Genomic DNA, 15,110 nt, shown 5'->3' with positions numbered 1-15,110 from the left:
CCATGCACGACCCACTGAGCCACCCAGCCCCCCCCTGCACAGTATCATTTCTTAACCTTAGAACGCTGGCACTGCTTTCAAAGAAGAAGTTTCTCAAATTTAAATACTTATTTGAAACGTGTCGTTCAGTGGATTTAGTTCAAGACCTACGAATCTGCTTTTTGACAGGTTCCCAAGTGAATCAGGCATCAAAAAATCCTGAACCTCTTTGAGAATGTGTTTTAGACCTCTGTGGCTTGCTTCTATTTCTCCATGCATACGGTGCACTGCCCACGGGGCCTAGCAAAGTCTACGTGCTGTGCCGAATGTTGTAGGCTCCAGCTGTCCGCTCAGTTTGGTGGCTATTGGACACAACGATTACTGATGGCACTCAAGAGTCAAAAAAAGTGGCTCAGCCAAGTGGCGTATAATGCCTCCTGAGGCTTACAATGTCTCTGAAAGTCACCAGCAGGAGCAAGAGGAAATTACATTTTCTGTCCTCTCAAAAAAAGTGCTCAGCCATCACCCCGAACGACCTCAGCGCGTCTCAAATCATGCTTTCAGAGAATCAGAACGCACTGCAAGTTCAACAGTTTGCTAAAAAAAAAAAAAAAAAGTCTACTCATGCCCTCGATGCAATCACGCACACCCTCACAAACATTATAAGGCGGTGCAACAAATATCGCTGACGTACCGAGAGTAAGGACTCATGCAAACGACAAAACGAAGCTCGAAGTTACTCTAGACGACACTTTCTCTCCAAGTCCCCCACCTCCGCCCGCGCCCTGCCGCTCGGGTCCGTTCCTGGGCGGGGCTCGGCCGTAGGGCGGGGGCGGGGCGGGGGCGTCGGCGGCGTGCTGACGTCAGAGCGTGGGGACGCCCAACGCGGCGTCCGGCGCGCGGCTGGGCCGGCGGTGGCGGCTGTCGCTGGCCTCGTTGCGTGAGCCCCGGGGTCGGCGTCCGCTCCGTCCGCCCTTCGCCTTGCGCCCGGTCGGGGCCTCCGCGGCCCGGCGCCGGCCCGCCATGGTGCCGTTGGCGCGCCCTGCGCGGCCCCGCTGAGCCTGGGTGCGGCGGCGAGCGCGGCTCGGGGTCACCATGCCCACCCGTGAGTGGCCGGCCGAGGGTCGGGCCGGGCGGGGGGCGTTGGGAGGCGGCGGCCCGCACAGCGCGCGCTCCCGGGTGGTCCGCTGCGGCGGCGGGGAAGCCGGGCCGGACTGGGGAGAGCCAGGAAGTGCCAGCCGCCCGGCGAGTTACTTTCGTTTCGGCTCAGCCTGCCCGCGGGGAGGCGTGAGTCCGTTGCACGGACGGGGAAACTGAGGCCCGAGCGTTAAGCATGCCCGGGGAGTAAGTGGGAGAGCCGGAGTAACCTAGACCTGTGGGACTTCGAAGTCACCGCGGTCGCAGCGCCGTCGCCTGCTGACTTCCTCGGGGGGGGGGGGTGGGCAGGCGTCGCCTGGTGGGACGCGGGGTTCCTGGGGGGTCCGGCCCGGCCCAGAGCCCCTCCTCCAGGCTCGCGAAGTCCCAACAGCTTGAATTTCTCCCCGTTGGTAACTCGCCGAGGTGGCTGAAGTAGGTGCTCTTTTGGGAACTTGTTAGGCTTCTGTGCCCCAAAGTGTGGCTGTTGGACCACCTGCTTCAGATTCACTTGGCTGCTGATTACAAGTGCTGTTTGGGATTCTTCCCAAAGCACATTGACCCCGCAGCTCGGGCCCCGGAATCTCTGCGTGTTTAATAAGTGGCCTAGGTGTTACTGAGGGACTCTGAAGTTTGAAAAACATTGCATGTTGGGGACATCTTGGACAGACGGGGTAGGACAATATTACTAATGACCCATTTTAAAACGACCCGGAGAATTGCATTGTGACTTGAAACCTAGTGGCCCATATGTGTCTGTGCAAACTAAGGAAATTCCCTAATTTTGCACGGAGAGGAAGCATGAAGATGATTGATTTGAAACTGTTTTCAATTAGGGCTCTTTTGAGTAAGCGTTTCATATTGTAAAATGTGTAAACACTTGAGAAAATACGCTTCCAGTTAGCTCACATTTTTTAGAATTCATAACTCCTAACTGTCCTTATTTTGATAGGCATTAGGGACACTGGATTTCCAGGTCAGCCTCAAATGCATGTTTTGTTTACTGGTGGGTAAAGAGGAATTTTTTTCCGGATATTGAAAAAGGTTTATGTAATGCTGTGGCAAATCTTTAAATGATCTTGATGGAACGATTACTTTTAACCCGCCCTATTTATGTGGATAAGGTGGATTTTGTGTTCTGAACACAGTAATGTGTGTCCTTAACTCATGGTCTTGAAGTTTGTGTTCCTTAAATATGTCAATTTATGTTTTAATTGTATTCCTCTAGATTGGAGGAATATCATCATCATCATTATTGTTATTTCTTTTATATTTATGATTTCTGAATGTATGTTCTTGTTATCCAGGAATATTTGAGATGAGCATTGTGCTAATCTTACTTTGAGAAAGGAAAAGGGAGAGGCGGTGTAAACACCTACTCTTGAAAGTTAAGGCTTCAAGTGGAATTTATTGGTAAAATGGCAATATAAGTTATGCTGTGAAATTAAATTTTTAGTGCTAAGATTATCTAGCCTCATGGAGTGGATTCAGAAAACTTGTCTCTCTTTTTTTTTTTCCCCCAAATGTTAATTTATTTTGAGAGAGAGGGTGCCTGTGTTTGCACACACGAGTGGGGGGGAAGGGCAGTGAGGGAGAGAGAGGATCCCAAGCAGAGCTCCATGCAGGACTCAATCTCAGGACCAGGAGATCATGACCTGAGCCAAAACCCAGAGTTGGATGCTCAACTGATTGAGCCATTCAGGTGCCCCAGGAAACTTGTGTCTTTTAAAATATATGATTTACAATGCAAAATGAGGCAAGGATGAACCATGGCGTATTTGCATAGTTAATGATGCGGATTTTATGGCCCGATTGGAAGGCTAGTGAAATGTTTGAGTTATCTCTCATTATCGTTGGTCGTATTTATTGTGGTACAGTTTCTGTGATTGCGTAAACACCTAGTACCAGCTGGCAGGACTCAGGTGAAGTGGTTGAGTTCACGTTGCCTTTTGTCCCTCTTCGTGGCCAGAACCACCAGCATTGCTGGGATAGTTCAGTGGACCGTGGTACTTCTTAGAAATCCTGCGTGGAGAATAAATGTCAACATAGGCACTTTCTTTGGGGATGTTTTTAGGAAGGAATCTCTCTCCAAATCAACTGAACTTTTTAATTTATCTTTTTTAAATGTCAAATGAGTTCAGAGGCTCATTTGCAAGCTGGACCCGTTAATCCTTTAAAGCTTTAGTGAATAAATATATTGCTTTTCTCTTGGGGATGAACACTAGGGTCTCTCAGACTAGAACTGTGAAAGTGACCCTTGCTCTCAGCCTTCGAATTATTCTCCTATTGCTGTTTGGTTGCTAATTTGGAATATTGATACTCTCAGTCATTGAAACCAGTGTTAATAAGCAGAATCTGATGGAGCGTGGTATACCCCTGAAGGCTAAGCAATTGCATTATCCCATGAATGTTAACTAGTAGCTTGTTGGAATTATTTTGAAGAGCCGGCAACTCTTTTGCAGAAAGCAGCTACCTGGAAGGATGCCTGACAGGAAGCTGCCGCGACAGGAATAATTCTGTGGTTATGTCACTATATTCAGCCAGTCGTTTGCAGTAATCACTAAGCACAGATTTTAAGAATGTTTCACTAAATGGTCTTTTCAAACCTACAAGCCTACAATTTGATACATCATGTCTCTAAAGGCCTTTATTTCAGCTTCTCCTTTGAAGGGCTGTGAAGAAACATTTTGATCTTAAAGATTGTCAAACCCTGAGTCGGAATTGGAGTGGAAGCGATGTTACAGCTTAATCCAGCCATTTTATTTTCTTTTTCGTTTCAGGAGCCTGAGACCGCCACGAGCCTCAGTGACGTGGCTAAGGTCACACCTGGAACAGAGCCAGGGCTCCAGCACACATCTAGTCCCTAGAATCCTTCACTGCGAGGAGTGTAGATGAGGTTTAGTTTTGGTGTTTTAGCACCACGTTGATAGTAGTTTACCCTCCCCCCCCCCTTTATTCCCTGCGATTACACGAAGATAAAAGTGAGTTTAGCCAAAACTTAAGTCAGGCATGTAAACTTCTAAGAAAATTTGACATTTTTGCCTTTGCTTCTGTCTGGCCGCAGGACTCCGGGCAAAGAAGGCTGAGGGTTTCACCGGTGTAGTCAGCGGATACTTGGTTCTGTAGGCACAGTCTTCCCGTTTTAGTAAAACTGCTTATGTGAAAGGGGTTCCCGAGCTGACAATTGCCTCGAAACTGGTTCAGTAAAACGTGCTCTTTTATTATGTATGTAACATTATTGTATGTTGGCTAAGGGGAACTGAAACTCGTAACCATTGTTTGCTACAAACTATACTTTCAGTAATTTGTGGTTAATGCTTTCTTTTCTCATTTAGATGTTGGCATTGATATCTGGTCAGATTTGTTAAGCTGTGGTAACGTGGTCACTTCATGTTTGTTTTTTTCCCCACCGATGAGGCTGATTATATTTGACTTATTTTTCAGTCTGTTATGAAAGAGGTGCAAAGTACTGACGAATTGTGAAGCGAAAGATGCATGCTGGGTGGAGAGGTTCCATTTAGAAATGCATTATCAGCAAATGACGTATTCGCGGCTTGTGAGCTCTTTGTGTTCATTGGTTCTGTGCACCTCTCCTCCCCCTTCCACCCAGCACCTGTGTGTACTGCCAGAGTCCCAACTGAAGAATTTTCTTTCTCACAGTGACCTTTGGCCTGAGACTGGTGACTACTAGATCTCTTCTTTCAGTCTGTCCCCACTCATGGGGCATGGGACATCGAAGAGGGTGTAGATGGTGGGAGGTAAGGCTGGAAGAGATAGGAGCCAGAACTTGAAGGATCTTGTATGCCATGAATGAACTTGACCAAAATTGTGTTCATGCGGTCACAGTCACTGACTACCCTCTTTATAGGCATACTGGCTATTTCCAATATACTGATTACTTTATAGAAACTTAAAACTTGCTGTTAGTAATAGAGAATGAATTATTGAATGCTGTTGTGTGCCAGGCAGTATACTTTGTGCTTTACGAGAAATACCTTATTTCATTATTTTCTACTTTGTGGGAAGCCCTGATTGACATATTATGGAAATGGAGAGATTGAAGTCCAGGAAGAGTTAAGCATTTGCCTGATTACAGTGAATGGTAGAGCTGGGATGGGAACTAGGTGGGTCGGGCTTCAGAGTCCTAGCTTGTTTTCATCCTACACTGTTCTGAGCCAGGCAGGAGTTGGGTCTACCAGATACTATCAGATTCACCATTACTTTTGCTCAGCTCTGTGCTTAGTTACATAACAGGTGCTTGGTAAACGTTGAATCAGTGAATCTTAACTGGAGTCACAGAAGCTATTCTTTGGATACCAAAACCTGAACTAAACATTTTCCCATTAAAACAGTGTTATGAGAGTTCTATAATTCATGATTAGGTTCTTAGCAGGCCTGCCTCTAACATTTGTCAGGCTAAGAATACAGATGGAAGCTTGAAAATTGTAGTCTTAATCAGGATTTCTCAAACTTTGCTCTGTTGATGTCTTGGATTGGATAATGAATGTTTTGTTTGGGAGGTGAGGGCTGCTGTGTGCTTTGTGGGGTTTAGCAGCAACTTGGCCTTTACCCACTGGAGGCTAGTAGTAAATCTCCCTGTTCCCCAAAGTTGTGGCAGTCAAATCTGTATCCAGACATTGCCAAATGTCCCCTGGGGGAGTCATCATTGTCCCTGGGTTGAGAACCACTGATTTAAATATTTAAATGTTATAGATCAGGCTCTTCCTGCAGCCCAGCCTGCTTTCCTATCCAGGGTCCCTGTAGACATTGCCTTCTCAACCTGAAGGCCCAAAGGAACCTGCAGTCTGATCTAGTCAGTAGTGATCTGTCAGGTCAGGTCAGAGTCAGGGTCAGGAAAGACCCTTGACCTTGTCGGGCAACTTTGGGGAACCTAGGCAGGTTCCCCTTTGCCCATACCTTGCTTTTCCATCTCAATATTTCCACACAGTTCTAAGTACCTTCCAGAGCTATACCATGTGGATACAGGGGTAGGTGGGAGGAGTAAACCCAGCTTTCTGGAGAACTTATCTGCCACGGTGGGTGACCTGGAGTGAGCAGCTTGAACCAGCAAGTGCATCTTTCTCTGGTTTTCTAGGCAGTGATTTCTAATATTGCCTCTCCGCTTGCTAGCCCACAAATCCCTCTAAATGAAAAAAAGCCCATTGTTTTGGGAGGCAGAGGCCAATGATGGTACTATGTCAGGAGAAAGCTACATATTACCCATTACATAGCTCTGCTTTGGTATGGAATGACCCAGTTGTCATTAACAGCCTTCTGTAGGCATGGGATGGATTGCAGTGGACAGATCTGATTTCATGTAGTCTGTCATATCCTCCCTTTGCATATTTATTTACTGCTGTCCACCTTCCTTTAGGTATTATTAGATAACATGATTCCAATTTTTACTAAAGAAGGAATCACTGTGTAGGTATTTTTATTGTACTTATGAATCAGACAGTCTTTCTGTATGAACAGCTAGTTCTGCTACAAACTCCACTTTAAACTCCTTTGGAGTAGCCCCTGTGTAGACAATGAGTACCTCCTTATCCGATAGTGTTAGTAGAAGGTTTTATTGATGTTGAAGGAAACAGGTTCCTGGCATTCTCAGAAATGGAGAAGAGAGCACAGAAAATCCCAGTATGGCTCCCCCCACTTTAAGGAGGAAAGTGTCGACCAGTAGATAAGATGTGAGCTGTTTGTCTAGGTTAGGGCTTCTTCAATATTTTTGCAAAACAAACCCTGTTGAGAATCTGATGAAAGCAGATTTTCATATAAACTTTTGCATAGTTTCAAGAGATTCAAAAGCATCCTGAGACGTATCCCCTGCAAAAATGGAGATCACCAGAATGGCAGTTGTTCTTCGACTAAAGCTTTGTAATTCAGGTTGTAGAAGAATATCATCGTTTGCCAAATATATCATGCCATTTTTAATTTTATTTGTTTGTTTTTGAGAGAGAGTGTGTGCGCTCGTGTGTGTAAGGACGCAAGTGGGGGAGAGAGGCGGAGAGAGAGAGACAGAGAGAATCTTAAGCAGGCTTCGTGCCCAGCACAGAGTCCGACTGGGGGTGATCTCAGATCATGACCTGAGCCGAAATCAGAGTCTGATGCTTAACTGACTGAGCCACTCAGGTGCCCCCATGTCATTATTTTGTAAAGACTTAGACTTGTTGGTTCTAATTTTTATTTTTTAAATTAAAAAAATGTTTATATATTTTATATGTACTTTATGCACTTGTGTATGTTTTATATTTGTATATGTTTGTGTATATTCTAAGTACTTTTTTCTTCTACTTTATTGCCCCCTATTTTACATGCTTTTTATAATTTTTTCTTACCTCTCAGCTAGCCGACTGAAACCTTTTCTTATAATGTGGATGAATATTCATAAAGGCTTTTCTAAATTCAGCATGTATAAAGAGAGTTCATTTAGGAACTGTAGGATCACCGGAGAGGGAAAAATGAAATTGAATTGAATTTTACAGCTAAAAAGAACATTTAGTGCAATCATTAAGAGGAGGGTTAAACCAAGTAGGTTAAGTGTGAGTCCTGGAGGGTGTTCACAGCTACATACCCTTCATGCTGCCTTCATATGGGATAGAAGGATATATGATGGAAGTATTACTAAAATCTGTGGCTAAAGATGTAAAGGATTTAAAGCTAATGTTAAACATAAAAAATTCAATATTTGCAGTTTTTTTCTAAACCAAGGAGAACACCAATTCTGTGTGGTTAAAGCATACACCTATGCTTATAAAAGTCTACGTACAAACATTGATAAAGATTTTGGGGGAAATGATTACATTTCATTAATAAGGAAATGCAAATTAAAAGCTGGAATCATTTTCGGATTGTCAGGTTACCAAAGACTTTTTAATAATAACAGGCAAAGGTGGTGAGGTACAGTACAAAAGGTAGAAGTTTAAATTGGTACAGATTTTTTGGAAAGTTATCTGCAATATTTTATCAAGTGCTCTAATACTTCTGTTCATTGACCCAGTAATTTCACTTTTGGGAATCTATCCCTAAGAAATTACTGAAAACAGACTGTACCAAGGTTTCTGCACTGAGATGTTTATCGCAGTAATATTTATAAGATGGTGAAAACACAGAAACTTCTGTAGCCAATAATGAGGAAGTGAAATTGAATGAGGAACATTAATGCAACCATTAAAAATGATACTTTTGAATGTGCTGAGGTTATGAATTATTTTTATTTTCTTTGTAATTTGTGTTTTTCAGATTTTCTATATAGTTAGCAATCAGAAGAAGGTGCTTAAGGCTCTTTACAGCTTTAACGTAATTTTTAAAAATTTTTTAAATTTTTTTTAACAAAACTGAAATGAAACATTAAAATACTGCCCTGAACTGGCTTTTGCCTTAGCCCACGGAAAAGAATTTTGATTGATCAAATAGTGTTGGTTGTATATATATCTGGCTTAGGAGAACACTGCGTTTGTTGTCTGACTACAATTGCTGTCCTATGCTGGGAGATGTAAAATGCTGGGGATTACTTTGAACAGTGGTTGGTGAATAATGTTCTTTTTTTTTTTTTAAATCATTGGTAATTTAGTGTGAAAGGAGGAAGAAATCTGATTTATTAAGTGGTGGTTTCAATCATGAAAACCTGAAAGGTTAAGATGAGTCATTATGTGTGGGTTCAATTTATTAGGAGTTTGCAGGGTCTTTTTGAGTCGGGGCGGGGAATGATTGTGTGTTCTAGAATGAATACAGTTCTAGGGAAGTATGATCGTAAAATGAACGCTGGCAATTCCTCCTATGATTAAGATGTCAAACCTGTCAAAATTCTCTCATTTGTATTTGCCGGCTTCGTGCAGTTCTTGAAATGAGCTTGTTCTTGCATATGCTCTAAAGCAAACAGGAGCTACTGTTACTTTTCCTCTTTCCATGTAGGCTGTCATATTCTTCCTTCTGTATATTTATTTACTGCTCTTTAACTTCAGGGATTATTAGATAGCATGATTCTCTTTTTATTAAAGAAGGAGTCACTACTCAGATTTTTTTCATCGTACCTCCGAATTAAGAGTTTGCTGTGTTCTAAAATCAGGCATTAAATTTTTGCTCTGCAGTCTTCAAACAGACCTCTGTCCTCCTAAATGCTTTTTATTAATTTATTTATTTAGCTTGTTTTTATTCTTACCTGGTGGGTTATTCAGCTGTACCTTTTTCTTTTCACTAGCTGAACTCCAGGGTATTCCTGCTGCCGGAGTTTTCTGGGTAATGCTAAGTGTTCTTCACACCCCTGCTATTTAATTGACTTTCTGAACAGCTGTCTTGGCAATTTGCTACAGAGTTCTCTGTGCTGTGGATGCACTTAACTTTAAATGGATCTCACTCCTGCTGGGCAGAGAAAATGAAGTACAAGGTGTTCAAGTCTGCCATTGTCAATTCCTGGGACTTCATAAACTTTGTGGAAGGTACTGTGTCAGGCTGAAGGACTGGCCTGGAAGTTGAAAGGAGCGGCCCATTTATGAATATGACCCAAATGGACTTATGAACTTAGTTATAAGTATTTTTACTAGCTGTTTGACCTGATAAGTGGAAAATGATAATACCTCTCAGGGATATTTAGATGTAGTAGAACTTACGTAATTGTGCTTTAGAGGTAGAAATACCTCGTGAACGTGTTATTAGAATCAGTATGTGTAAGGGCAAGGTAGGTGCTTCTTGGATTATTACCATTTGCTGTCTGAGGTTCCAGGAGGGCTTCTGCAGACAAGAGAGCACTCCAGGCAGATGGGTAGTGGCTGGGATTTGGGGTCTGAGCCCCTGTGGCCTTCTCTTGTTCTCCTAGCTGGGCTGTACTGTGCAAACGTCAGAGGTCCACTTTCTTCTGCAGTTCACAGCCCTGATTAGAAACAGCTTACATGACTTGTCCACTCCTTGGTTCACCTTTTCTCTTGGTTCCATCCTGGTTCTTTGCTTGGTCTTCTGAGGATGGGAGCACCTTTGGGAGGCTCTCCAGGTTTGTCTTACTGCACCAGGTGCGTGAAATGGAACAATTCAGGGGCAGGAAGAGAGTGATGTACGTTTGCTTCAGTTCAGTTCTGTTTCTGTTACCTTTACAAAAGCTCCGTTCCCTGGCACAGATTCTCCTTGTTGGTTCCTAAGAATCCATGTTACTGATCCACATCGGAGGCTTGCACAAGGGAAGCTTGAGCTACCTTTAGAGCCAAAATTTTCAAAGTGTCTTCCATGAATGTATAATAGGGACTGTTGAGTGAGCAGGTGGGCTTCTCACCTGACCCAGCCACAGCTGGAGTAGCTTTTTGTGGGATTCTGCATTCGATTTCTGTAGGGAAATAATGTTGGCTGCTTTTTAAAAATTTAAAATTTATAATCTTAATAGAATATGCCCTCAGACAAAAACATAAGATGTTTTAGAATTAAAAGCTTAGGAACTGAGGGGCGCCTGTGGCTCAGTCGGTTAAGCCTCCGACTGTGGCTCAGATCATGATCTCGCTATCCGTGCGTTGGAGCCTGCGTTGGGCTCTGTGCTGACAACTCTGAGTCTGGAGCCTGCTTTGGATTCTGCATCATCTTCTCTCTGCCCCGCTCCTGCTCGTGTTCTGTGTTCCTCTCTCTCAAAAATGAATAAATATTTAAAAAAAAAAAAAAAAAAAAGAAAGCTTAGGAACTGAGAGGCAAAAACCAAGCCATCGACCTGATGGCGTCTCACCTTTTTTGCTCTGATGACCTCCAGGAGTGGAACTGTCTGATTTCTCCTTGTAGTCGTTTCAGTCATACAGTCATAGGTGCTGTCAGTGTGTTATTGGAGTCACAAATGTTCTCTTTCGGTTTTCTCATTTTCCTTTGGATTTCTCTTAGGGATTCATTCATTCAGCAAATTATTTTAGTGCCTATGTTGGCAGGGCACTACTGGGTGGGGAATATAGAGATGAATAAAGCAGTCTCTAGCTTTAAGAAGTTAATAGAACCTTGTGTAGATGGCTGTAACACAAAGGACGTGGTAAGCACCCTAAAATGGTGCTGTGGAGTCTAGAGAAGAGACTGCAAGGGGAAGGTGAGTGCAAGGTGCCATCAGAAGCCCGAGGAGTGATAGGAGAAGCATGGATTTGGGGAAAGTGTTTGAGGTGAGTCATATGGGGGGAAATAACTAGCAGCCAGTTGAAGTAAGTCATTGGTACTGGGGAAAGTGAAGACTTGAAGGTGTGTGCGTGTGTGTGTGCGCGTGTGTGTGTGCGCGTATTTGGTAATTTTGTCTTTTAATCAACACATTTATTCAATCCCTACTACGAGTCAGTTTTCATAGACACTGAGGGTACAGCAGTATGCTCATACTGGGCACAGTGGGCGTCATCATGGATGTCATGCCTGCTCTCATGAAGCTTAGTCTCGTGGGGAAGACAAGTCCAGAGCACGTAGTTACGCTGACCGGGCAGGGAGCTTTACGAGCACCTGTACCTGTTTCCTTTACCACTGTATGTAGCTTTTGCTTGGCCCATGATACACATTCCGTGTATGTTTGTAGAGTAACTCAAATTACTAAGAGAAACACAGATTACTATGGAAACACATAAGCAAGGTTGGAGGGAGAACTGTTAGAGGTTATTAAAGTACAGTAGCCTGAGCGATGGGCTTTGGACTTGGATGATGGTAGTGAGGCAGATTGCAGTGGACCAGTCTGTATACTGCTGGGGAAGTACAGTTGATAGAATTAATTGGATGAGGGGTTGAGGGAGAAGGAGGAGTCAGAATTCCTCCAGAGTTTCATGCTTGATCACTGGGGTGAACTGCTCTGGTTCATGCTTGATCACTGGGGTGAACTGAAAGTCATATAGGGACTTTCTGGAGGAAAGAGCAATTGGGGAAATTAGGATGGAACCTGAGTCCGTTTTAGGCTGTGATAAGTGTGTGATGCCTGAGAGGACATTCAGAGCGCATTTGTAGTGGGTGAGATTACTGAAGGATAGGCTGTAAAGAGAGTAAAGAGGCTCAGGGCAGATCCTTGAGGAATGTGTCCACTTAAGGCTTAAATAGGCAGAGGGACCAAAGAGGGAGCAGGTGGCACATAAGTCAAATACCGCTGCGACCAGTGCATGACAAGAGCTGTGTCAGACTCAGATGAAGGTCCATTTATTTATAGTAGCATCTGAAACATTCCAATATAGCAAGAAAAGGGGGGAAAGGTGTCTTACTGTTTGATCTGATGCTACGACAGTTTGTGAAGTCCTAGGAAAGAAATCTTAATTTAAAGCTTAGGGATCGAAAGACGATTGTGTATCGAAACCATGGTATGTACCGTCCTGTCCTTAAGTCCTTAACTGTCTTGTCACTGCTTTCTGGCTGGGGGAAGGGATCGTCATTCTAGGTTGAGAGGACGTGAACTGTTCTATGATTCCTGCATAAACGTGCTTAATTGTGCAGTTTGCAAGGAGAAATGAAGGCAGCTCCACATACGTAATAGAAAAATTTTCATGTGGAACTGAATTGTTAGTAACTGTCTCTTGTTGTCTTTTTTGGAGTTTCATTATTATGTGTGTGCGTGAAAGAACCGAATGCTTTGCTGGCAGCAGGTCCGGTGCTCACGTAGACTTGTCGATGAACTGCTTTCTCTCTCAGACGTGAGAGGTGTCTGCACTTGAACTGTCCCCTGAGAGCCTCCACTAGCTCTTTAAGTTCTCCACACGATTTTCTCCCCTTACACAGCTAATGCTGCTCTTTTTTCCCTCCGTCCATTGTTTTCTGTGTATTTGCTGACTGTAACTCAGTAAGCAGCCTCCATTCTTCTTTTAGAGAGCGTGAGGGAGGGAGAGGGCAGAGGGAGAAAAGAAAGAGAATCCCGAGCATCTCCGTGCTCTGCGTGGAACCCGACGCGGGGCTCCACTCCACAACCTTGAGATCATGAGCAGAAATCAGGAGTTGGATGGATGCTCACCCCGACCAAGCCACCCAGCACCCCTTGCAGCCTCTGTTCTTTATTTCAGCAGCATAGAAATATTGCTGCTCTTTTTGTTGCCTTGATAGGGTACAGCAGCATGCTGGTTAAGGGCTGAACAGCTTTTAAGAATTTTAATTCTTGTATAGTTAGCATACAGTGTGGTACTCGTTTCAGGTGTACAGGAGAGTGATTCAGCAAATCTGTACGTCACCCAGTGCTCATCAGGACAAGTGCACTACCTAGTCCCCATCACCTATTTCTTCTGCCCCCTATCCACCTCCCCTCTGACCAGCATCTTGTTCTCTTTGCTTAGGAATCTGTTTCTTGGTTTGTTCCTCTCTCTTTTTTCCCTGTGCTTATTTGTTTTGTTTCTTAAATTCCACATATGAATGAAATCATACGGTATTTGTGTTTCTCTGACTTATTTCGCTTAGCATAATTCTCTCTGGCTCCAGCCATGTCATGGCAAATGGCAAGATACTCTTTTTTATGGATAAATAATACTCCATGGTGTGTGTGTGTGTGTGTGTGTGTGTGTGTGTGTGTGTGTGTACTCATACGTACATACTACATCTTCTTTATCCAGTCATCTATCCCTGGACACTTGGGCTGCTTCCATAATTTGGCTCTTATAAATCATGCTGCTATAAACATAGGGGTACAATTTTAAAGGGCTGAACAATTTTAAAAGCTCTGTATCCAGTGATTCTGAGGACTAGGAAGGGATGAATATAATTAAGTGTGGTTTGGCTGCTGAGCTTTTGTTGGAATGGCAGTTGATTCCACCATGCTTAATTTTTTTTAACCTAAAATTGCATTGTATTTCAGCCTGCTAAACAATTTGAGTATTTCCATAAAAGATAATTTTCCATTGATTCTTTAAAATTCTCCAGTATAAGTATAATTAAATATAAATAGATATATAAGTATAATTTATATATTTTATAAATATATAAAAATATAAATACATTTCAACAGTTGCAGTAATAAAGTGACTAGTACAAATATATACAGATTTACAGGTTCTTGGTGTATAACATCACAGAAAGTTGCTGGTATTTTTTCTTCCATGCATTAGTAATAATGTTTTAAAAAAATTTTTTTGGGGGGAGGTGCCTGGGTGGCTCCGTCGGTTAAGCCTCCAGCTTTAGCTCAGGTCATGATCTTGCAGTTTGTGGATTCGAGCCCTGCATCAGGCTCTGCTGACAGCTCAGAGCCTGCAGCCTGCTTCAGATTCTGTCTTCCTCTCTCTCCGCCCCTCCCCTGTGTGCACACACACTCTCTCTCTCAAAAATAAATAAACATTAAAAAAAGTTTTAAAAAATTGGTTAAAAAATTTTTTTTGATGTTTATTTTTGAGAGCGCAAGTGCAAGTCGGGGAGGAGCAGAGAGAGAGGGGGACAGAGGAGCCAAAGCTGGCACTGCACTGACAGCAGGGACCCTGATGCGGAGCCCAAGTCTGATGCTCAGCCTTACTGAGCCACCCAGGTGCCCATAATGTCTTAGTTTTGAAATCGAAAATTTAGTAATCCTTGGAAGTCTTACGGGGCGTCAGATTTTACTTTATGATTCACTAAAAAATATGAGAAAAGATTAGATTGCCTTCTTAGCATTTTGATTAACTAAAAATCAATTGTATGTACTGACTGTGATGATAATGTGTGTGTGATAAATTAAAAGAAGTCTTAGGCTTTTGACTTTGTGTTACTAAAATCTCATGATTGGAGTGAATACAAAATGTTTAGAGTCTCCGCTTTAGTTAGAAGTTTGGGGAGACTATATCAAACACTGAAACTTGGAGGTAAATTAGGAGCTTAATATTTTTTTATTCAGCTTTTTACTTATTAGCAAGGCTTATCAACAAGTCTGTGGTATATTTTGCTCTCTTTAAACTTGGGATAAAAAATAACTTACAGTATGCATTCTGTTTAGGTACATAATTAATGGCGCTACCCCGTCTTTTCCTTTACTGTTTAATCAGAAGATGTAAACATCTCAATTCAGATGAAAATCTTTAACATATGGCATAGATTCTGTGGGTGTTGTGAAATTTATAAGACTCGGGGCTGTTGGTATA

The 15,110-nt window shown here is 43.0% G+C and overlaps 1 protein-coding gene across 3 annotated transcripts in view; it reads left to right on the top strand.

Annotated features, from left to right (window-relative positions):
* The first annotated feature begins 731 nt into the window (after window positions 1-731).
* EFR3A (EFR3 homolog A) overlaps window positions 732-15,110 on the top strand; it is a 106,300-nt gene continuing 91,921 nt past the window's right edge. Inside the window, exon 1 of one of the 3 annotated variants that reach the window (XM_045453658.1) lies at window positions 732-1,084. In XM_045453658.1, the coding sequence (XP_045309614.1) occupies window positions 1,075-1,084 (10 nt within the window). In that variant the 5' untranslated portion in view covers window positions 732-1,074. The remainder of the gene's footprint in view (window positions 1,085-15,110) is intronic. The other 2 variants (XM_045453656.1, XM_045453659.1) reach the window with 2 other exon arrangements.

Source organism: Leopardus geoffroyi, chromosome C3 (assembly GCF_018350155.1).
Source record: "Leopardus geoffroyi isolate Oge1 chromosome C3, O.geoffroyi_Oge1_pat1.0, whole genome shotgun sequence".
NCBI lineage: Eukaryota > Metazoa > Chordata > Mammalia > Carnivora > Felidae > Leopardus > Leopardus geoffroyi.
This window is presented reverse-complemented; position numbering and strand designations above follow the sequence as displayed.